General features: G+C 40.1%; 1 protein-coding gene across 4 annotated transcripts in view; it reads left to right on the top strand.

Moving 5' to 3' along the window:
* Positions 1–24,752, top strand: part of dock11 (dedicator of cytokinesis 11) — a 322,191-nt gene that overhangs the window by 268,441 nt on the left and 28,998 nt on the right. For all 4 annotated transcript variants that reach the window (XM_063060509.1, XM_063060507.1, XM_063060506.1 and 1 more), the window contains exon 48: positions 8,707–8,853. In XM_063060509.1, coding sequence (XP_062916579.1) covers positions 8,707–8,853 — 147 coding nt within the window. The remainder of the gene's footprint in view (positions 1–8,706; positions 8,854–24,752) is intronic.

Genomic DNA, 24,752 nt, shown 5'->3' with positions numbered 1-24,752 from the left:
AAAAGCTTTCTTTGCGACCCTATCTACATGTGACACCATTTTCAATGAATTATGGATCTGTATTCCCAGATCCCTTTGTTCTACCACACTCCTGAGTGCCTTACCTTTCACTATGTAAGATCTACCCTGGTTGGTGCTACCAAAGTGCAACACCTTGCACTGTCTGCATAAACGTCCATCTGCCATTTTTCAGCCCATGTTTCCAGCTGATGCAGATGCTTCTGCAAGCCACAATAGCCTTCCTCACTGTCCACTACATCCCCAATCTTGGAGTCATCTGCAAATTTGCTAATCCAGCTAACCACTGTATTATCTGGATTGTTGATATAGAAGACAAGCAGCAATGGACCCAGCACACCACTGGCTACAGGTCTCTAGTCAGAGGGGTAACCATCTACTACCACTCTCTGACTTCTTCCACAAATCGAATATCTAATCTAACTTACTACCTTGAATGAATGCAATCAATTCAAATGTTCTTTTACGAACTAGATGTAGGTGAGGTAACATTCTCACTTGATCTCTCTACACCTGTCGGTGATGGAATGTACATTTCTGTGGGTATTTTAAAGTGAAGATTATCGTTGTCATGACGAATGCCTGGGACAGGAATAACTTGTTTCCTAAGGGTCCAGGGGCTGCGCTTTGTGGGGAGTCAGATGACACGTTAATAACAAGTTATCAACAAGATGAGTCTGGATGTAGCATTGGCGCATGTAACACGTCATGCAGATATATTACTTCATGTCCTGACAAAGGGTCTCGGCCTGAAACGTCGACTGCACCTCTTCCTACAGATTCTGCCTGGCCTGCTGCGTTCATCAGCAACTTTGATGTGTGTTGCTTGAATTTCCAGCATCTGCAGAATTCCTGTTGTTTATATTACTTCATGTGTTTGCTTTGTTTATCAACGGCAAAAATTCAATGAGCAAATTCCTGGAAGGAAAGACATATGATTTTCATAAAAAATGGATCCAGATTGGAGATGATATTACTGTGCTCTCACACGTAGAAACGTATTTTGGTGGGGAGGTCTGAACTGGCCACGCTACACTAAGTTAGTTTCTTGCTGCTTTAATTTCACCTCAAGTTATACGTTAAATATCACCATAAAGAATGTTATTCAGTGATTATACTGAAAGAACAATGGTTTCATGGTAAACTACTTTCCAATATTATGGGATTTATGGAGGGGGATGTTGCCATTTCCATTGAGAGGGTGACGTGATATTTTCACTTTTGACAATACAGAGAGTGACATTCAATAAAAGAGATGCATGATAAAACACAAATACCGTATTAGGAAAAAGAGAGATTTCCCTCGCCAATTCCCTTTCCGGCGGTAACGTTAGTATCCCTGTTGCTTTTGACTTTCTTGATGGAACAATTGGAACAAAAATTTGAAAACACAATAAATTGGATTCCTGCACAGAAAACTCAGCCTTCTTCCTCACAGTCGCAATATCTTTAAATGAGTTAACTTATAACTGTTTATAACGGCACTCGGGAAAATAAACCGACTTTATGAAAGAAGGCAACTAATAAAAAGTTCACAATGGTTCCATCAATCATACATGGAGTGATGATATCAGACAACCTGACTCTTACTTACAGGGCCACACATTGTTGAGAGCTGGAAAAAAGCCAGGGAGTAAGACAGGCCTACCAAGAAAAAAAAATTCTGTGAAATAAAGTGAAAACCCTGTGTTATGTTCTGGCTGATAGTGAAATATCCCAAATTACTGCACATCAACAGAGGGATTCTTCTTCAGATATGACTAAATATGTCACAACTATCACTATCTTCATCAAGAACTACATGGACGAGTGTATGCCTCAGAGAACATGCTGAAACTTCACAAGACCAAAGCCCTGGATAAACCAAGAGATTTGTGGTCTGTGGAGGGCTAAATCTGTGCCATTCGAGACTGGGGAAATGGAATCCTATAAAAAGTCCAGGTTTGACCTATGGAAGGGCATCTTGAGAATGAAAGGTTAGTTCCGAGTGAAACTGGATACATGACACTGTGGTAGGGTTTGCATGCCACTATTTCCAAGTATGTGTCAGCTAACAGTATAAAGTGTAGTGATGTTTCACTCCCCGAAGAGCTTCATGCAATCCATGCACACTTTGAAAGGGAGAATAATGTTATAGCTGGGTAACACCCCATAACATCTGGTGACCCTTTAATGCCCATCACCCAAGGTGATCTCTGAGTATTCTTCAAGTAGTTCAACCTTTACAAGGCGTCAGGCCCCAACAGTGTACCTGGTTGGGTATTGAAAACCTGTACCAAACTGGAATATTCAAATAAATTTTAAATACCCTGAAGCACAATAGACAAAATGCTGGAGGAATTCATCAGGTCAGGCAGCATCTATGGAAATGAATAAACAGTCATAGTTTCAGGCCAAGATCCTTCTTCAGGACTGGAAAGGAAGGGGGAAGACGCCAGAGTCCAGACTTCAATCCAATTGAGAATTTGTGGCTGGGCTTGAAAAGGTCTGTTCACTCACGATCCCCATGCAATCTGACAGAGCTTGAGCAGTTTTGTAAAGAAGAATGAGGAAAAGTTGTTGTGTCCAGATATGCAAAGCTGATAGAGACCTATCCACACTGACTCAAGGCTGTAATTGCTGCCAAAGGTGCATCTACTAAATACTGACTTGAAGGGGGTGAATACTTATGCAATCAATTATTTTATGTTTTATATTTGTAATTGATTTAGATCACCTTGTAGAGATCTGTTTTCACTTTAAAACTAAATAATCTTTTCCTGTTGATCAGTGTAAAAAAGCCAAATTAAATCCATTGTAATTCAATGTTGTAAAACGGTAAGACATGAAAACTTCCGGGGTGGGGGGGGCGAGGGTAAAAAATTAATGGGTTAGATTTGAGAGCCAGCATAGATTTGATGAATGAAGTACATAAAAAATATGAAGATACTTCTTTTCCTAAGCTGTTCAGCCAGAAGATACAGGCGCTGTAACTACCCTGTCATGGCTTAGAAAAAATTTGTTTCATCTTTAAACTTCAGATCATAGTGCCCTTCTGCTTAAACATTTTCAAAGTTCAAGGTACACGTATATCATCATATCCAACCCTGAGTTCCATTTTATTGTGGGAATACTCAATAAATCCATGATGGAATAATATCCATAACAGAATCAAAGAAAGACCACCCATCTTGTGTGTTCAACCAGAATGCAAAAGACAACAAACTCTGCAAATACAGAAAGAAAGAAATAATAATAATAAATAAATAAGTAACAAACATTGAGAACATAAGATGAAGTGTCCTTGAAAGTGAGTCTTTTTCTTTTTTAATTTTTTCTATTGGGCTGATTTAGAACTACAAAGATGTCCGCAGCGTCAAGATTTCCAGTTCCTCTCTGATCATGTATTCCTCTTCCGATTTCATGAGTTCACATTATGGTTAACCCTTTACTTACCAAAGGGTTAATCTTAAATTATGGCTCACATTATTAATTTTGTCTCTTGGAATACAAATGGTTTAAACCATCCAATAAAATGGAAAAAGATTTTCAAAATATTCCAAAGACTGAATGCTCGTATTATTTTTGCACAAGAAGCTCATGTAAGGAAAGAGGATAATCAACGCTTCTTTAAGTTTTGGAAAGATTAACAATACCACTCAAATGCCCAAGCCAAAATTAAAGGTGTTTCAATTTTTATAGATCCCTCAATTACATTTATTCATCAAGACATTATCTCAGATCCTAATGACAGATTTTTGTTAATCACTGGGTTACTTTTTAATAAAAAGGTTACTATGGTTAATGTTTATGCTCCAAATGTGGATTATCCTGAATTTTTTGAACACCTATTCACTTCTTTTCCTAACTTAAACGAGTATATGTTGATAATGGGCGGTGACTTTAATTTATGTTTGAATCCCATGTTGGACAGATCCATAGGTAGTCCGGCTTTACCGAATAAGTCGGCTACTCTTATTAACTCTTTTATGTTTGATTCTGGGATTTCAGAAATTTGGAGATTTCTACACCAAAACGATAAAGAATTCTCATTTTTTTCACATGTTCATCGTTCTTATTCTCGAATTGACTTTTTTTTAATTGACTCTCAATTAATCCCATCTGTAGTTGATTGTAATTACGATATTATCGCTATTTTAGATCATGCTACAAAGAAACTTTCTATCAAGTTAATAGATACTTCTTGGACTAACAGACAATGGCAATTTAACCCTAGTTTGCTTCAAGACTCGGACTTTGTCAAGTTTATAAAGGAACAGATTGATTTCTTCTTTTCATCTAATACTACGGAAGAAGTTTCCAATGGAACTGTTTGGGACGCTTTTAAAGCTTATATCCGTGGTCAGATTATTTCCTATTCGGCTGGTTTGAAAAGACGTGTTAAGAATGAAATACTTTTGTTGGTTGATAAAATTAAAGAAATCGATAAAAAATATGCTATTTCTCCCAGTAAGGAGCTGTACAAACACAGAGTTGAACTTCAATTGGAACATAGCTTATTATTAACATCCTTGATTGAAAATCAATTAATGGGAACTAGAAGTGATTTTTATATTCATAGTGATAAATTGGGTAAATTATTGGCTAATCAATTGAAATTCGATTCGGTTAAATGTCAAGTTACTAAGATTCGTAAACACGATGATACTTTGACAGTTGATCATGATGGGATAAACAAAACCTTTCAAGAATTTTATACCTCTTTATATCACTCTGATTTTCCTCATGATTTTAATATCATGCATGATTTTTCAAGTAAGCTGAATTTTCCAAAAATATCACCCGAAGATTGCTTATCATTAGAAACTCCCATTACAGAGGAAGAAATAATAACTGCAATCTCATCATTGAATTCTGGTAAAGCACCTGGTCCGGACGGGTTTACAGTGGAATTTTTTAAATTCTTTTCCTCTATTCTCTCTCCGAGGTTGTCTAGAATATTTAAAGAAGCAATCAGTTTAGGTAAATTACCACAATCGTTTTATAAAGCCTATTTCTCTTTAATTCTTAAAAAGAATAAAGATCCTACTGATTGTGCATCATACAGACCGATATCTCCTTTGAATGTAGATTCAAAAATTTTTTCAAAAATTCTAGCAACTAGGTTAGAGAACGTATTACCTCAAATTATATCTATGGATCAAACCAGATTTATTAAAAATCGTTATTCATCCTTTAATATTAGGAGGTTAATGAATATTGTTTACACCCCCTCACTTACTACCCCTGAATGTATTATCTCATTAGATGCTGAGAAAGTCTTTGACAGAGTCGAATGGCCTTATTTATTTAGTGTCCTTGAGAAATTTAATTTTAGTTTGACATTTATATCTTGGATTAAATTGTTATATTACTCCCCGGTAGCCTCGGTTTGTACTAATAATCATAGATCTCCCTTTTCTCGTCTTTTTCGTGGTACTAGGCAAGGATGTCCTCTTAGTCCTTTACTATTCAATATCGCCCTTGAACCTTTAGCAATTGCTATCCGCGACTCGCCCAATATTTTTGGTATTACCCGCGGAAACGAAATACATAAATTATCACAATATGCAGATGATTTGTTGTTATACATCTCTAATCTGGAGAAGTCAATTCCTGCTATTCTAGGTTTGTTGGCTCAATTTATTAACTTTTCTGGTTACAAATTGAATCTTAATAAGAGTGAATTATTTCCCCTAAATAAGCAGGTACCTATTTATGGACGTTTACCATTTAAATTGGTTACTGACTCATTTATATATTTAGGGATAACAATTACGAAAAAGTATAAAGACTTATTTAAAGCTAATTTTTTACCTTTAATTGATCAGATTAAACTTTTGTTTACTAAATGATGACCAATCTCTTTGTCTTTGATTGGTCGGATTAATGCTATTAAGATGATCATTTTGCCCAAATTTCTATATGTATTTCAATCGGTTCCAATTTTTATCCCAAAATCTTTTTTTGATAATGTAGACTCAAAAATTTCCTCATATACATGGCAGAACAAAAATCCTAGGTTAGGTAAAAGGTATTTACAGAAATCTAAAAAGGAGGGGGGCTCGCCCTCCTGAATTTTAAATTCTATTATTGGGCAATTAATATTCGATATTTAAAATTTTGGTTACGAGATTTGAATGTATCTTTAAATCCACATTGGGTAAATCTTGAATGTAATTCATTACAAGGGTTTTCTTTGGGTTCGGTTTTAGGAACTTCGCTTCCTTTTACTTCCTCTAAATAGTATAAACAAATGAATAATCCAATAGTTAAGCATACTTTATGTATATGGTTTCAATTTCGAAGATTTTTTGGGTTTAATCAATTTATTTTAGCAAATCCTATTATATATAATTTCCTTTTTCAACCTTCCACTATGGATCAAGCTTACTTTGATTGGAAAATCAAAGGTATAATACGTTTTCGTGATTTATTTTTGGATAATTGTTTTATGTCTTTTGATCAACTTTCTAATAAATATAACTTACCCAGATCTCACTTTTTTAGATATCTACAGATTAGAAACTTTTTAATTACTGTTTCCCCTAATTTTCCACACCCATATCCAATGGATACGTTGGAAAAAATTTTAGATTTAAATCTTTCTCAGAAAAGTGTAGTAGCAATTATATATAATATAATTATGAAATTATGTCCTGATGTTTCCAATAAAATTTAAGCTGATTGGGAAAGAGAACTTAAGATTATTATACCGATTGAAAAATGGGAAAAAAATTCTTCAATTGGTTAATTTATCCTCGATATGTGCTAAACACAGGTTGATACAGTTTCAAGTAGTGCACCGGGCTCATATGTCCAAAGATAAACTATCTCGTTATTACTCTTATATTAATCCTATATGTGATAGATGTCATTCCGAGATAGCTTCCTTAACTCACATGTTTTGGTCATGTCCTTTGTTTGAAAAATATTGGAAAGATATTTTGACATTATTTCAATGGTTTTGAATGTAGACTTACAACCTCATCCAATTACTGCTATCTTTGGATTACCAATGATAGATTCAAATTATTTAACCTCTTCAGCATGCAGGATAATTGCATTTCTTACTTTAATGGCTAGAAGATCCATTTTGCTGAATTGGAAAGAGATTAACCCTCTTACTGTATTTAATTGGTTTTCACAAACTATGATGTGTTTGAATTTGGAAAAAATTAGAAGTGTGGTTCATGACCCTTCCATTAAATTTGAAAAAACTTGGAGGCCATTCATTCAGCATTTTCATTTGATGTAATTTGACCATTTCCAAACTTATTTTATTTCTCTGTACTGTTGGTTGAGAGGAATGGAGTCGTCAACACTAATGTTTTCTTCTTTCCCATTTTTAAGTTGTTAGAATTGCCCAAGTCTTTTAGTTTAGTTGACTAATTCTGTTTAGTTTAGTTTTTTTTTGGGATGGTGTTTGTTTTTTTTTCTATTTCTTTTTCTTTTTCATGATTTTTCTGCAGTTTTTTTTGTCCTGTATTATTCATTGTTATTCTACACGATTGGGAGCTTTGTCAATTTATACTATTTGGTTTTATAATTACTCATTTTAAGTACAACAATCTATCCCCTACTATTTGTATTATTGCTATGTTATGTTTTCATTTTATGAAATTAATAAAAAGATTGAAAAAGAAAGAAAGAAAGAAAGTGAGTCCGTAGGTTGTGGGAACATTTCAATGATGGAGCAAGTGAAGTTGAATGAAGTTACCTCCTTTGGTTCAAGTGACTGAGAATTAATAATTGTTCCTGAATCAGTTGTATGAGTCCTGAGGCATCTGTGCCTTCTTCCTGATGGCAGCAATGAAAAGAAGGCTTGTCCTGGGTAGTGACAATGTATGCTGCTTTCCTGCAACAGTATTTCATGTAGATGTGCTCAATTTTTGGGAAGTCTTTACCCATGATGGAATGGGAAGTATCCACTAATTTTTGTAGGATTTTCTGTTCAAGGGCACTGGCTGTGATGCAGCTGGTCAATATACTCTCCACTACACATATATAGAGATTTGTCAAAGTTTCAATGTCATGCCGAATCTCCACAAACTCCTAAGGAAGTAGAGATGCTGTTGTGCTTTCTTTGTAATTGTTCATTAGAAAGTTGCTGATCCTCTGATGAGAACTGACCTATGGACACCTGGTTTCTTGCTCCTGAAGTCAATAATCAACTCCTTGGTCTTGCTGACATTGAGTGAGGGGATTGTTGTTATGGCACCATTGAGCTGATTTTCAATCTCCCTACTACATGCTGATTTGTCACCACCTTTGATTCAGCCTGCAACAGTGTTGTCATCAGCAAACTTGAATATGGCATTGGAGCTGTGCTTAGTCACAGAGTCATAAGTGTAAAGTGAGTAGAGCGGGGGGCTAAGCACACAGGCTTGTGGTGCACCTGTGCTGATGGAGATCGTAGAGGAAGTTTTTGTTGCCAAACTGAACTGACTGGGGTTTGCAAGTGAAGGAAATCAATGATCCAATTGCACATGGAGGTACTGAGGCTAAGATCTTGGGAGATTATTCATTAGTTTTGAGAGGTTGGTAGTGTTGAATGCCGATCAGTGGTCAATGAAGAGCATCCTGATGTATGCATCTTCACTGTCCGGATGTTCCAGTGTTGAGTGAAGAGCCATTGAACTGGTTGTGCTGGTAGGCAAAATGGAATATATTTCTTAATTTAATCCCTTATTGTCGTTCTCTTTTAAGAGCTTCTTTGAAGAGGAAGATGGAAAGGAATATATCTACAAGGAGCCCAAGCTGACTAGATTACCTGAAATATCTGAGAGACTCCTCAAACTATATGGTGATAAATTTGGAGCTGAGAATGTGAAAATCATCCAGGATTCCAACAAGGTAACTGGAAAGCAAACCACAACAGGCAAAAATGGGTGATGTGGGAGGGGGAGGGGTATGAAATGAGATGAACTGGGGCTGCATTGGGACAAAACAGAAGGGGGATAAATACAGGATGGCAGGTTACCTGGGATTATGAAATCCATTATTAATGTCATTTGCTTGTGGACTACTCAGGCAGAATTACTAATATTGTATGAAACCCCGTGTCCCCTCATAAAATTCCAACAACATTTTATTGCACTCCCTGCTGCTAATTTTCCATCCATGGATTTGTGCATATATGTGGGCAGCCCTTTTTAATGTATACATTGAGAAACCAATCATTGTGTGTATAAATGCAGTGATCAGTCTCCGGACCACTCATGTCAAGTGACTCCACAGTAAGCACTATTCCATTAGCTAGCAAACTTTACTTACATGGCCGTACCTTGTTAATTCATTTCCTTTTGAGTAATTAAGGGTTTATTATTCCCTAATAATGAGTTAGAATATTATAGAGTATGTTTAGTTTTATTTAGGTTCTGTAGGTTAAATAGAGAAGCTCTTATTTGTGTCTAAGTATTAGTTTTCTACAGTCAGTCTGTTCCTCCATTCCTTGCATGTGCTTAACATATTGCCGTTGCAAAGGTCTGCATGCATGCCTGACACTGTTCAGCTCCACTTTCCCATCTTGTGCTGTAAATCCCTGATTATACGCTGATACCTCCAGAACCACAGCATGGTGAACTCCATGAGCTCACACTTCTCTGCACAGCTAATAGAGAGGAGATGGGGAGAGCGATGCAGTCTATTAAAGCTGAAGAGAAAAGCCAGTTGTTGAGAATACCATCCACAACAGATGTCAGGAAACAAGGCCACCATTTTCTCTGAATGTCTGTGGCCTGGAACACAAGCCTTTCCACCCTGACTTCCCTTTCCAAAACACCACCTCTCCCAGGTCTGCCTCTCAGATAACTGGTATGTCAGTACCTTGGAGGAACAGCAGCATAGTGCATTACAAACATAAATTACCTACATTTAGATTAGTGTAAATTGAACATAAGTTCTTCCATGATGAAATAAAGTTTGTTACATGCTCCCTGTCCTTTACTCTTCACGCTTGATCACTTATCATTGTCCTTTGTCAGTGAACCAGTCAACAAATGGTACCCTCGAGAGCTCCTATCATCCGATTTGAATTTGCTCTGTAAATCTTAGCTTTGAACTTGCTTTTGAACTGGAGTTCCTGAGAAAAGGCAGGTTTATTGCCCACTGTAAACTGCTCCTAGTGTGTAGGTGTGTGGTGGAATCTGGCGGGGGGGGGTGGGTTGAGAATATGAGGATTTTTTTAAAATGGGGATTAAGGTAATATTAATGCAAAGTGTTGGTTGATATTTGGCATGGATTTGGTGGGCGGCTTGTGTGCTGTATCTCTGTATAGCTCTAACAAAGGCATAGTTAGGCATTAGTATAGGTTCCTGTTTGATAATCGCCATAGATTTGTAGTGTAGGTTAGTATTTGATGGTGGGTCTATGATATGATGATAATGCATACTTTGTGAAGTTGCTAAAGTCCTATTGCTGTGCTGGGTGCAAGTGGATACCAATAAAACAACGTAAAGGAAGACGTACAAACAAAATTGTGCTTGGTTCATCCTCTGCAACAGCAAGCCAGGTTGGACCAATCCTCTTTGAGTAGGCTTGACTCTTTAGTTATGATGTGTACTGGTGCGACTGCGCTTCATGAGTAACTAAAGAATTCTTTGCAAAGCATGGCTATATATTTAATGCACTCTGCTTGGCATCATTAAAAATGCGTAGTTAACTTGGTGTAGAAGTACATCACATGAGCAGAGGATTTAGGTGGAGTTAATCAAAATGAATCATACAAACACAAAAGACCTTATCATATTTAGAGATTATTTTGTAACGTAATGCACAAAAATATTAAGCACCACAAATCAATTCCTGCAGCAGACATTACTTAAGTCACCTTCGCTTTGTTAGGATCTGCTTCAAGAATGCAGTTACAGCAAAATTTAAAAGTACGAGGAGGAGGTTACCAGGAAAGTGGATGAAGGGAAGGCAGTGGATATTGTCTACATGGACTTCAGTAAGGCCTTTGACAAGGTCCCGCATGGGAGGTTAGTTAGGAAAATTCAGTCACTAGGTATACATGGAGAGGTGGTAAATTGGATTAGACATTGGCTCGATGGAAGAAGCCAGAGAGTGGTGGTAGAGAATTGCTTCTCTGAGTGGAGGCCTGTGACTAGTGGTGTGCCACAGGGATCAGTGCTGGGTCCATTGTTATTTTTCATCTATATCAATGATCTGGATGATAATGTGGTAAATTGGATCAGCAAATTTGCTGATGATACAAAGATTGGAGGTGTAGTAGACAGTGAGGAAGGTTTTCAGAGCCCACAGAGGGACTTGGACCAGCTGGAAAAATGGGCTGAAAAATGGCAGATGGAGTTTAATACAGACAAGTGTGAGGTATTGCACGTTGGAAGGACAAACCAAGGTAGAACATATAGGGTTAATGGTAAGGCACTGAGGAGTGCAGTAGAACAGAGGGATCTGGGAATACAGATACAAAATTCCCTAAAAGTGTCGTCACAGGTAGATAGGGTTGTAAAGAGAGCTTTTGGTACATTGGCCTTTATTAATCAAAGTATTGAGTATAAGAGCTGGAATGTTATGATGAGGTTGTATAAGGCATTGGTGAGGCCGAATCTGGAGTATTGTGTTCAGTTTTGGTCACCAAATTACAGGAAGGATATAAATAAGGTTGAAAGAGTGCAGAGAAGGTTTACAAGGATGTTCCCGGGACTTGAGAAACTCAGTTACAGAGAAAGGTTGAATAGGTTGGGACTTTATTCCCTGGAACGTAGAAGAATGAGGGGAGATTTGATAGAGGTATATAAAATTATGATGGGTATAGATAGAGTGAATGCAAGCAGGCTTTTTCCACTGAGGCAAGGGGAGAAAAAAACCAGAGGACATGGGTTAAGGATGAGGGGGGAAAAGTTTAAAGGGAACATTAGGTGGGGGCTTCTTCACACAGAGAGTGGTGGGAGTATGGAATGAGCTGCCAGATGAGGTGGTAAATGCGGGTTCTTTTTTAACATTTAAGAATGAATTGGACAGATACATGGATGGGAGGTGTATGGAGGGATATGGTCCGTGTGCAGGTCAGTGGGACTAGGCAGAAAATGGTTCAGCACAGCCAAGAAGGGCCAAAAAGGCCTGTTTCTGTGCTGTAGTTTCTATGGTTTCTATGGTTTATGTACGGCCAGATTTGGAAACAGCTTCTTTCCAACTGTGATAAGACTGCTGAATGGATCCTGACCGGGATCTGGGCCGTACCCTCCAAATATCCGGACCGCCTCTCGATTTTTTTGCTCTACCTCACTTTCCATTTTTCTATTTTCTATTTATGATTTATAATTTAAATTTTTAATACTTACTATTTTTTACTATTTTTAATATTTAATATTTGTAATCCAGAGAGCAGGAAACGCGGAATCAAATATCGCTGTGATGATTTTACATTCTAGTATCAATTGTCTGGTGACAATAAAGTATAAAGTAAAGTATGTTAACGTCCATAAAACATGCAGATAGATCCCTCTGTCAGTGAATGGAGTAACACTCCATTGCTAAGGAGAGTGGGAGGTAGATAAAATAAGTGGCTAAAATAAAAGGGAGTGGAGATATACAGGGGCAGTAGAATGTGAATAGGACCTGTCCTGTGGAAGGGTAAATGCCAAGAGATGCAGTTGTATTGTACAATCTCTCTCCTTGTGTCCCTCAGCCCTGTCCACCAGTCAGTTAGATCATGTCGGATCTCTGAACTTGTTGTCACTTTCCTGCACCACCCCCATGTGTCCCCCTGCTAATTTTGAGAAAGCTGTTAGTCTTTGTACTAGATTGCACTCGATAAGGGATATGATGCAAAGAGAAGGCTTACTGACCTGGTATGGTTGACCTGATGTGAAATAGTTTAAATGCCTTTTTTGCCACATTATTTTGTAGTGGAATGCAATCCTTCAAGAAGCAAAAGTAAAACAATTTGAGAAACTGGCATTTGTCATTTTCTATCTTGAAATCTGTTCTCAGTTACACAAAATGCCAGCAATTCTGATGAGCAAGAACAGTATTTTTCAACTTATTGAAAAGCCAATTCTTTCATTAATGTTGGAAAAATTGGTTGTCACAAGACACAAGAGACAGGAGCATAAATGACAAACTGCCAGTGGAATTTATCTAATCTAGCAGAAGCTGCAGGAGCAAAGACACAGTTGATATTTCCAGATGAAACCACACACCAGCACTGAGAGTGTAGAGGGGAGATAGCTAGTATAAAGAGGTGAGGTGGAAGATGGGGGCAGGAGCTGGCACATGATAAATGAAACCAAATGCGGAGGTGGAATAAGAGCAGGGGAAGGGGAAGTGGAAATGAAGACAGAGGCTGGATGATAATGTGTAGACGCAAGAGGCTGCAGAAGTGAGAATCTGATAAGTAAGGTTCATTTATTATCAAAGTATACAATTTGGCATTCTTCTTCTCTGGGTAGCCATGAAACCAAGAAAGAAAAGAAAGGCAGCACAATTATCAACTCCCAAGTTACCCCACCCTGTGCAAAAGAAAAACAAACAAAACGGAACAGGCACATCGACCCTCAAGTCTCACCTCCTGCTCAAAAAAAGACGAACAAAAACTGAACAGGCACAACAATCCCCAAATCTCTCTCTCTCCACATGAAAAAACTGAGCAGGCATATCAATCCCCCTTCCCGCACAAAAAAACAAGCAAGATCAGGCAAAAGACACAGAATATTTAAAAGAAAACTATAGGACTGGAAAAAAAAAGTCTGTAGTCCAAGTCCACATCCAAAGCGCAGAAAACCTGGCCAATACTCTCCGGGCACAGCGGCTGGTCTTTTCCTCTCTGTAGTAGAGCAATCAAAAGACAGACAGCCGACGCTCACCCTTCACACTAGGCGTGATGCTTCAATCTCCCTCATAGCATTAATAGGCATGCAATGGAAGCTTTAATCAGTGAAATGGTGTCGAACAACCTCCTGCAGCCTTCTTGCCATGGAGTTCATGTATTCTGTCTCCTGGAATCTCCTCAGAGACTGCAGGGCACTGAAACCCCCAAATGATCTCCAAACATTTGCACTCACCTCGAGGTTTCAGTCTCCCTTGTTGCTTGAACCGACGAACAATGGAAGCTGAGGAAGGTGATAAGTGGAACTAAATGGGGAGGATGGGCAGCTGGAATAGGGTGAGGCAGCTGGTTAGTGGAGAGGAGGAGAGAAACGAGCACAGATTATGGGTTATCTGAAGCTTTCCATTAGGTTGTACACTACCCAAGAGGAACGTGAGTTCTGTTTCTCAAGTAAATTGAATTATTATTGTCACATTTTTAATTACTTATTATTTATTGGGATACAGTGTGAAATAGGCCCTTCCAGCCCTTCAAGCCATGCCACCCAGCAATTCCCCCGATTTAATCACAGGGCAATTTACAATGATCAGTTAACCTACCAACCAGTATGAATTTGGAATGTGGGAAGAAACCAGAGCACCCAGAGGAAACCCACATGGTCACGGGGAGAATGTACAAACTCCTTGGGTACAATGAAAACCTTTGTTTTGCCTGCCATCCATACAGATTATTTCATCACATCAGTACATTGAGGTAGTAGAAGGGGAAAACAATAACAGAATGCAGAATAAAGTGCTATAGATAGAGAGTATGGTGCAGATAGTAAATAAGATGCAAGGCCAAAACAAGGATATTGTGAATACAACAGTCCATCTTACTGTACCGTTCAATAGACTTTAACAGCAGGATCGAAGCTGTCCTTATGCCTGTTAGGATGTGTTTTCAGGTGTTTGTATCTACTACTCGATGAGAGAGAATATTTGGGATGGGTGTTGTTTTTGACGTTGTTGACTGCTTTGCCAAGGCGGTGAGAAGTGCAGATGGGCCGTGAAGGGGAGGCTGGTTTCCACGACGTGCTGAGCTGCGTCTGTAACTCTGCCCTTTCTGGTGCGTATAGGCAGAGTGGTTGCCGTACTGATCTGTGATGCACCTAGATAGAATGATCTTATGGTGCGGGTCGAATGGGTTTTGCCAAATTTCTTACGGTCATGAGAAGATATTTTGTGTTTGGAAAAAGCTGAGGATGGTCAGGTCTGTGTGGGAATGGGAAAAGGATGAAAAGACATGCAACCAGGAGGCCAGTATGGGCATTGCATCAAACATCTCTACTCGCCAGATCATTCTGAAGTAGCCCCAGTTCTGGTGTATTATATGAATTACAAGCTCATTCATTTAGAGATTGGTGCATATTGATGCTTACGGGTTTAAAATTTGGAATTTATGCTGCATTTGGTGCTATTGGCAGAGAAGGGAAATTGAGGCCATCCGAAATGAGCTATGATCTCACTGAATGGGGCAGACTTGAGGGGCTGAACAGCCTACTCCTGTTCCTATTTTTCTTAAGTTTCTCTTATGTAACCAGGTTTCAGTTTCGTTATTCTCAATATGTTTAGTCTTTAGAGTCATACAGTGCAGAAGTAGGCCCTTCAACACTACTGATTGATGCCAACCATGATGCCTATCTAAGGACTGTATGCATTCACCAACTATGCCCCTCGTGATTTTATATATCCTTTATGAGTTTGCAGGTGGTGGGGTGGAGATGCATCTCTACCAAAGGAGTTGTAAGGCTCTCCTTCCCTCCGCTAACCTGCAGGTCACCCTTTGGCAAGGTGTAGCACCTGCCTGGACCCCAATCAGGGTCAGAAGAAGCCATGGGAGCAGGTGGTGGATGGTCGTATGAGCAGCCAGTGCATATCACAAGTCCTGGTTATGCGACCACTGACACCAGGCAGACAATCTCAGAAGAGTATCGATAATGGCTGGGGTCACCCTTCTTGTAAAGGCACTGCCCAGAGAAAAGCAATGGTAAACCGCTCACTCATGTAGAAAAATTTGCCAAAAACAATCCTGGTCACAGAAAGATCATGATCACCCATGTCATACAGCACACCACACAATGATGATGATGAAAGATCATTCTTCCCCCATTCTATCTCCAATGAATGAAGTCCTAGCCTGCCCAATCTCTCCCTTGAGTCCAGGCAACATTCTCTTAAATCTCTTCTGCACTCTTTCAGTTTCCTATGGACCTGTGACTAGAACTGAACACAGTATTCCAAATGTGCCCCCAGCAATGCTTTGTCTTTGTTACATTAGGGATTCCAATCACCTTGATCACCCATAGGTATCATTATCAACACTTGTATTGGGAAGTCATGTTGAAGTGGGAACAGGTTAAAGCCCTGGATAAGACTGTCCTGCTGAAGGGTATTGGCCCGAAATGTTGACTGTTACTCTTTTCCTGTCCTGCTGAGAGTTCCTCCAGCATTTTGTGTGTGTTGCTTTGGATTTCCAGCATCTGCAGATTTTCTCTTGCTTGTAAGGCTCCATTACTTAGCTTAGGTTGGACTTTGCTGTCGTGGACTACTCACCTTTTGACTGAGGTGTTTGGCAGGGACTCTGGCCACTCTCTCACACAGAGATGGCAGCTTCTACACAACGATCTGAAGAACGGAATGGCTGTTCTTCCTGTTGTCCTGACAATTTGTCGGCGAAAGGATTTGATCTTCTCATTACATCTGTGGACCCTTGCTGTGTGCATTTTGGTCGATATACTTCCTGTTTCACCACATTCACAAACTTCAAAGGCAGTCTGTGATGTGCTGAGGTTTAAATGAAAGCTCTCTCTACATTGTATGGTACATCAGTCGCAGTCAGCATTTTTAATGCACGCTTGGGGAAATTACAATTTGACGTATGAAGCTGAAGACACTGGCTTGTATTTTCTCCTGTTTTCAACCAAAAGATGACGACTTTCCACTGACTGATAACTGAACCTCAGTACTGAGTGGGCTGAGGCATCTTTCCTCACTCACACTTTCCTTGTCATTTATTGTGAATTCATTTACAAATGACACACCAAGCATCATTCCATAAGACCAGAAGACCATAAGACAAAGGAGCAGAAGTAGGCCATTCGGCCCATCGAGTCTGCTCCACCATTTTATCATGAGCTGATCCATTTTATCCTATTTAGTCCCGCTGCCCCGCCTTCTCACCATAACCTTTGATGCCCTGGCTACTCAGATACCTATCAATCTCTGCCTTAAAGACACCCAATGACTTGGCCTGCACTGCTGCCCGTGGCAACAAATTCCATAGATTCACCACCCTCTGACTAAAAAAATTTTTTCGCATTTCTGTTCTGAATGGGCGCCCTTCAATCCTTAAGTCATGCCCTCTCGTACTAGACTCCCCCATCATGGGAAACAACTTTGCCACATCCACTCTGTCCATGCCTTTTAACATTCGAAATGCCTTTTAACATTCAACAGATAGAAGGATGAAACCTATAGCACTCTGGTTCCTTTCATACAAAGGAAAGCATAGGCATGACGGTCACAAATCTGTTCAGGTTAAAGAAATTCACCCTGAAGCAATTTTTGAATCATCACCCAGTGATTTGAGGTATAAATATAGATGAGTACAGCACAGGAACAAGCCCTTCGGCCTACAACGTCTGCAGCAAATATGATACTGAGTTGAGCTATATCACTTCTGCCTTTACATAATTATGCTCTGTGCACCATACATATTCATGACCCTGTAAAGGTCTCTGAAATGCCACTATGATATCTGCTTTCACCTCTACCTCTGACAGCCCATTCGTTATCTATCACTTGCTACATAAAAGAAACTTTCCCCTTCTCACTGCCAATGCATGCCTTCTAGTACTACTCTGGGGAAACTCCAAATAGCGAGTGGCTGTGGTCAGGATGAAACCCAGGCTGCTGACACTGTGCGGCAGTAGCACTAAGTGTTGTCACACTGTGCCCTCTGCATCACAGCTTAACCAAGTGTGAACACAACAACAAGATACATTTCTGGAGAGAAGAGAATTCAGAGCAGAGGAGTTAGGATAAAACTGTGTTGGTTAGACTAGGTGTCCGAGTCACAGGAATATAAAATGGGAGCAGGTATAGGCCACATGTCCCCTCAAGCCTGCGCCACAGTTTGACACTATTATGGGCACCTTATGCTTGCCTCAAAAGCTCTTCTCTGCCAGTTCCCCATAGCCTTCAAAAAATGTCTCCTTCTTTCAAATGTTTATCTTACTTCCACCTTATATGTCTAATAATTGAGCCTCAGCTGCACTCGCGGTGAGAGAGTTCCAGAGATTCACTGTCATCTGCTGGAAGATATTTCTATGTTTAAATTGCACAAATAGCCAGCCTGTTACCTTGTATCTACATTCCACTATTCATAGCTGTCCCACCAGTGAGGACATATGACACCAAAATAACAGGGTTGTTGTAATTGGTGACTTCAATTTCCCTAATATTGATTGGCACTTCCTCAGTGCCAAAGGCTTAGACAGGGCAGAATTTGTTAGGTATGTCCTGACACAATACGTAGACAGGCTGAAGGGAGGAGAGGCCATACGGGATTTGCTCCTAGGTAGTGAACCAGGTCAGGTGACAATCTCTTGGTGGGCAAACATTTTGGAGGCAGTGACGGCATCTCCCTAACCTTTACCATAGCCTTAGACAGAGATGAGTAAATGGTATGAGAAGGCATTTATCTGGGGGAGGGTGAATTATACTATCAGGCAGGAACTTGGGAGCATAAATTGGGAACAGATTTACTCAGGAAAATGTATGACAGAAATGTGGAAGTTGTTCGGAGTTCTGGATAGGCTTGTCCCAATAAGACAGAAAAAGGATGGTAGGATGAAGGAACAAAAGATGTAGACCATCCAGAAGAACCAAGCATGCCTAAGGCTGAGGAAATATGGATCGGATAGAGCTCTTGAAAGTTACAAGGTAGCCAGGAAGAAATTTAAGAATGGACTTAAGGGAACTAGAAGAGGACATGAGAAGGCCATTGTGAAAAGGATTATGGAAAACCCAAAGGTGTTCCACATATACATGAAGAACAGGGTAGGACTAATCAGAGATGAAAGAGGAAACATGTGCCTAGAGTTGGATGAGGTAGGGAAGGTTCTTAATGAATACTTTGCTTCAATAATTGCCAATCAGAGGGGCCTTGGCAAATGTGAGGTCAGCCTAGAACAGGCTGATCTGCTGAAACACGGCAATGTTAACAAATAGGAAGGAACTTTTGAAAAACATATTAAGTAAATCCCCAGGGCCAGATGGATGGGATAAAACCCAGGTTACTATTTGAAGCAAGACAGGAGATAGATGTGCCTTTGTTGATGATCTTTGCATCCTCGCTGGCCTCGGGTATAGTACCAGAGGATCCTCTGGTATCAAGTGTTATTCCTTTGTTCAAGAAAGATAATAGAGATAACCTGGGAATTATAGACCAGTGGGTCTTAAGTCTGCTGTGGATTCTTAGAGACAGGAATTCTGAGCATTTGGAGAAATACTGTCTGATTAGGGACAGACAACATGGCTTTCTGAGGAGCAAGTCAAGCCTCACAAGATTGAATTCTTTGAGTAAGTGACGAAGCATATCAATGAAGACAAAGCAGTGGTAGATATGGATTTCAGTAATAAAGCATTGGAAAAGGTTTCGCACTGTTGGCTCATTCAGAAAGTCAGGAGGCAGGGCATCCAAGGAAACTTGGCTGTGTGGATTCATAATTGGTGTGCCCACAGAGGACAGAGGGTGATGGTAGATGGAGCATATTCTGCCTGAAGGTTGGTGACCCATGATATTCCACAGGGATCTTTTCTGGAATCCTGCTCTTTCCAATTTTTATAAATGATTAGATTTGAGGAAGTGACTACAGAGGAAGGCTGAATACACAATTAATGGCAGCATTTGAAACAGTGTGGAGGAACAGGGGGATCTTGGGTTTTACACCCATAGATCCCTCAAATTGCCACACAACTTGATAGGGCAGATAAGAAGAACATGGTGTGTTAGCCTTCATTAGTCAGGTCATGAGTTCAAGAACTGTGAGATAATATTAGACTTGCAGTATTGTGGTCAGCTTTGGTTGACTCATTCTAGGAAGGATATGGGAAGCTTTACAGAAAATGCAGAGGAGATTTACCCTGAATATGTGTGGATTAGAAAGCATATCTGAGCAGGACTGATTGAACAAACTAGGATTTTTCTCTTTGGAGAGAAAGAAATGAGAGGTGACTTGACAGAAGTATTCAAGATGATAAAAGGCCTAGACTGGGTGGACAGCCAGAGACTTTTTCCCAGGGAGGAAGTGACTAATGCAAAAGGGCAAACATTAATGTGTTGGGGTAAAGTACAGGGGGGCTGTCAGAGTTTTTTTACACAGGGAGTGGTAGGTGCACTATTAAGAGTGGTGGTAGAGCCAGATACATTAGGGGCAGGTCAGAGATGCTTAGACAGGTACATGGATGAAAGGAAAATGTAGGGCTATGTGGGAGGGAAGGGTTAGATTGATCTTGGAGTAAGTTAAGGGGCTGGCATAATATCATGGCTGACGGGCCTGTACAGTGCTGTACTTTCTATATGTTCTGTACTCTAACATCTCAGCATCTACTCTTCCAGTCCCTCTCAGAATCTTAAATGTTTAAATCAAGCCATGTCTCATTCTAATAAATTTCAAGGAATATAGACCCAAACTGTCTAGCCTCTCATTCCAGGGACTGGTCTCATAAATCTCATTTGGACTGCTTCCAGTGCTATTATATTCCTTGTTCAATTAAAGCAACAAAAACTGTGCACAGTATTTGGGTGTGGTTTCACCAACACCTGGCACAAATACAATATAACATGCTGTTTGCCTTTTTAAACTACTTCTTGGGCCTACAAAGATTCTGGTGGAAAAACTCAAGTCCAGCAGCATCTGTAGGAAGAAAGAGTTGTGGATATTTTGGGTCCAAAAAAAACCTACATCTGGACTTGTTGCACCTTCCTGCTAAATTATTATGATTCATATGTTGGATCACCTTTCAGACCTATCTCTTTTAGGAGATGCAGAAAGGCATTATAAGTACAATGGAAGAAAATTTATTTTGTAAGTTGCTTCTCCTGAAATTTATTGATAGCATTTGAGCTATGCTTAGCCACATTGGAAGCAGAAATCAGCTGAAGGGGCATTAACCTTTTTGAAAAGTTTCTTGGTCCTCTAACTCTGTTTACATTGGATGTTATTTAATAAGATGTATTACCTTCTTCGACACAGAATAACTTTTCTTGCAAGACATTGAAAGCAAAGTAAATGGGGAAATTGGTTTCTCATTGTCAGAGATACAGAGTAAAATGAAAGAGATAGCTATGCGTTCCAACCATAAAGGTCATTTCAACACATCGGTGCCTGGAGGCAGTGGAAGGAAAAAATGTGTACATATACAGAGAAAGTATTTTTCAGGCAGACGAGGAGGTGTAAGGCCATAATGAGTTAGATTGTGATGTCTTTATTTTATCATACTTGGGAAACTGTTATATAGCCTTATAACAGTGGATAGAAGCTAATCTTGAGCCTGCTGGTACGTGCTTTCAAGCTTTTCTATTTTCTACCTGGTCGGAGGGGAGAGAAAATGCCCAGGGTGGGAGGGGACTTTGATTATGTTGTCTGCTTTACCAATATACTCAGAAATATGGACTCTCACTTTGAGTCAAAGTTCAAAGTACATATATGTTGCTATATATTACACTGAGATATATTTTCTTGCAGGCATTTGCAGAAAATATACAACAAAATTTTATTTAAAAAAATTTTTAAAACAAAGACTGGCAAACAACCAATGTGCAAAAGAAGACAAACTGTACAAATAAAGATAATACTGAGAACATGAAGTTGAGAGAGTTCCTGAAAGTGAGCCTGTCAGTTATAGAATTAGTTCAGAGTTGTGTGAATGAAATTATTTGTGCCATTTCATGAATCTGATGTTCTAAGGGGAATTAACTATTCCTGAACCTAATGGTGTTAGCCTAACGTCGGTGGTGGGGAAACTGCTGGAGTCAGTTATCAAAGATGTGATAACAGCACATTTGGAAAGCGGTGAAATCATCGGGAAAAGTCAGCATGGATTTGTGAAAGGAAAATCATGTCTGACGAATCTCATAGAATTTTTTGTGGATGTAACTAGTAGAGTGGATAGGGGAGAACCAGTGGATGTGGTATATTTGGATTTTCAAAAGGCTTTTGACAAGGTCCCACACAGGAGATTAGTGTGCAAACTTAAAGCACACGGTATTGGGGGTAAGGTATTGATGTGGATAGAGAATTGGTTAGCAGACAGGAAGCAAAGAGTGGGAATAAACGGGACCTTTTCAGAATGGCAGGCAGTGACTAGTGGGGTACCGCAAGGCTCAGTGCTGGGATCCCAGTTGTTTACAATATATATTAATGACTTGGATGAGGGAATTAAATGCAGCATCTCCAAGTTTGCGGATGACACGAAGCTGGGCGGCAGTGTTAGCTGTGAGGAGGATGCTAAGAGAATGCAGGGTGACTTGGATAGGTTGGGTGAGTGAGCAAATTCATGGCAGATGCAATTTAATGTGGATAAATGTGAAGTTATCCACTTTGGTGGCAAAAATAGGAAAACAGATTATTATCTGAATGGTGGCCGATTAGGAAAAGGGGAGGTGCAACGAGACCTGGGTGTCATTATACACCAGTCATTGAAAGTGGGCATGCAGGTACAGCAGGCGGTGAAAAAGGCGAATGGTATGCTGGCATTTATAGCGAGAGGATTCGAGTACAGGAGCAGGGAGGTACTACTGCAGTTGTACAAGGCCTTGGTGAGACCACACCTGGAGTATTGTGTGCAGTTTTGGTCCCCTAATCTGAGGAAAGACATCCTTGCCATAGAGGGAGTACAAAGAAGGTTCACCAGATTGATTCCTGGGATGGCAGGACTTTCATATGAAGAAAGACTGGATGAACTTGTACTCGTTGGAATTTAGAAGATTGAGGGGGGATCTGATTGAAACGTATAAAATCCTAAAAGGATTGGACAGGCTAGATGCAGGAAGATTGTTCCCGATGTTGGGGAAGTCCAGAACGAGGAGTCACAGTTTGAGGATAAGGGGGAAGCCTTTTAGGACTGAGATTAGGAAAAACTTCTTCACACAGAGAGTGGTGAATCTGTTGAATTCTCTGCCACAGGAAACAGTTGAGGCCAGTTCATTGGCTATATTTAAGAGGGAGTTAGGTATGGCCGTTGTGGCTACGGGGATCAGGGGGTATGGAGGGAAGGCTGGTGTAGGGTTCTGAGTTGGATGATCAGCCATGATCATAATAAATGGCGGTGCAGGCTCAAAGGGCCGAATGGCCTACTCCTGCACCTATTTTCTATGTTTCTATGTTTCTGTGAGGCTTTTGTATCTCCTGCCCAGTGGTAGTCATGATGAGAGGGCATGGCTTAGACGGCGAGGGTCTTTGGCAATGGATGCTGTTTTGCTGCGGCAGCACTCCATGAAAAGGTACTAAATGATGGAATGCCTTTCACTGTGATTGTCTGGGCTGTATCCACCTCTTTCCTTTCCGCTCCTGGGCATTGGTTTTTCCATAGTAGGCCATCTCCACTCTGTAGAGGTTTGTCTCCACTCTGTAGACATGCCATATTTATGCAAAATTCTAAGGAAGTAGAGGTGCTGGCTTGCCCTTTGAAATGACATATACTGCATGTAATGGTGCCAAGACTGATCACCCGATATGTTGACAATAAGGAACGTAAAGCAATTGACCCTCTCCACCTCTGATCCCTTAATGAGGACTGCCTTATGATCTCCTGCTGCTTCTTCCTCTTGTCGATAATCAACTGCCTTTGAGTGAGAGGTGATTGTCGCATAACTCCACTAGATTTCCAGTCTCTCTCCTACATGCCAATTTGTCACCACCTTTGATTTGGCCAACAACAGTGGTGTTGTCACTGAACAAGTGAGCAGAAGAGGAGTCTAAGCACATGGTCCAGTAGCACACACACCTGTGCGAATGGTGAGAATGGAGGAGATACTGTAGCCAATCTGAACTAACTGGGGTCTTCCAGTGAGAAAAATGAGAATTTGCTTGCATAGGGAGGTCGTAGGCCCAGGTCTAATAATAGTATTGAATGGTGACGTGTAGCCAATGAAGAGCATCCTTACATATGGATCTACATTGTCCAAGTGCTCCATGATACGCTCAGCTGTGCCCACAACTCTGCAATTCCTTGCTGATAGACCATAAGACTTAGGCCATTCAGCCCATCGAGTCTGCTCTCCATTTTCATCATGGCTGATTCTGGATCCCACTCAACCCCATACACCTGCCTTCCCGCCATGTCCTTTGATGTCCTGACTGATCAGGAAACTATCAACTTCCACCTTAAGTATACACACAGACCTGGGCTCCACCACATTCCACAGAACATTCCACCGATTCACTACTTTCTGGCTCAAAAAATTCCTCCTTACCTCAGTTCTAAAGGGTTACCTCTCAATTTTGAGGCTGTGCCCTCTAGTTCTGGATACCCCCACCATAGGAAATATCCTCTCCACATACAGCAGATTGCAGTTAAATGGTTAAGATGTCGAGGATCCAGTTGCAAAGAGAGGTTTGGAGTCCCAGGTCTAGGAATTTGGAGATAAGTTTGCTTGGAATTAAAGTATTGAAGGTGGAGATGCAGTCAATAATCTATCGTCCAATGTAGGTATCTTTACTGTCCAGATGCTCCAGAGGGATAAATTTAGAGAGATGGCAGCCGCTGTGGAGAATTGCATTGGGATGAGGTTGTCTGGAATGCTGAGCTGATGTCTGTCATGACCACCCTCTTGAGTCACATCCTAATATTAGTTGTCAGATCCACTGGGTCGTGGTCAAAGTTGACATTTTGCCATATGGTCAACATGATAC

Source organism: Mobula hypostoma, chromosome 10 (assembly GCF_963921235.1).
Source record: "Mobula hypostoma chromosome 10, sMobHyp1.1, whole genome shotgun sequence".
In the NCBI taxonomy this organism is placed as follows: Eukaryota; Metazoa; Chordata; class Chondrichthyes; order Myliobatiformes; family Myliobatidae; genus Mobula; species Mobula hypostoma.
This window is presented reverse-complemented; position numbering and strand designations above follow the sequence as displayed.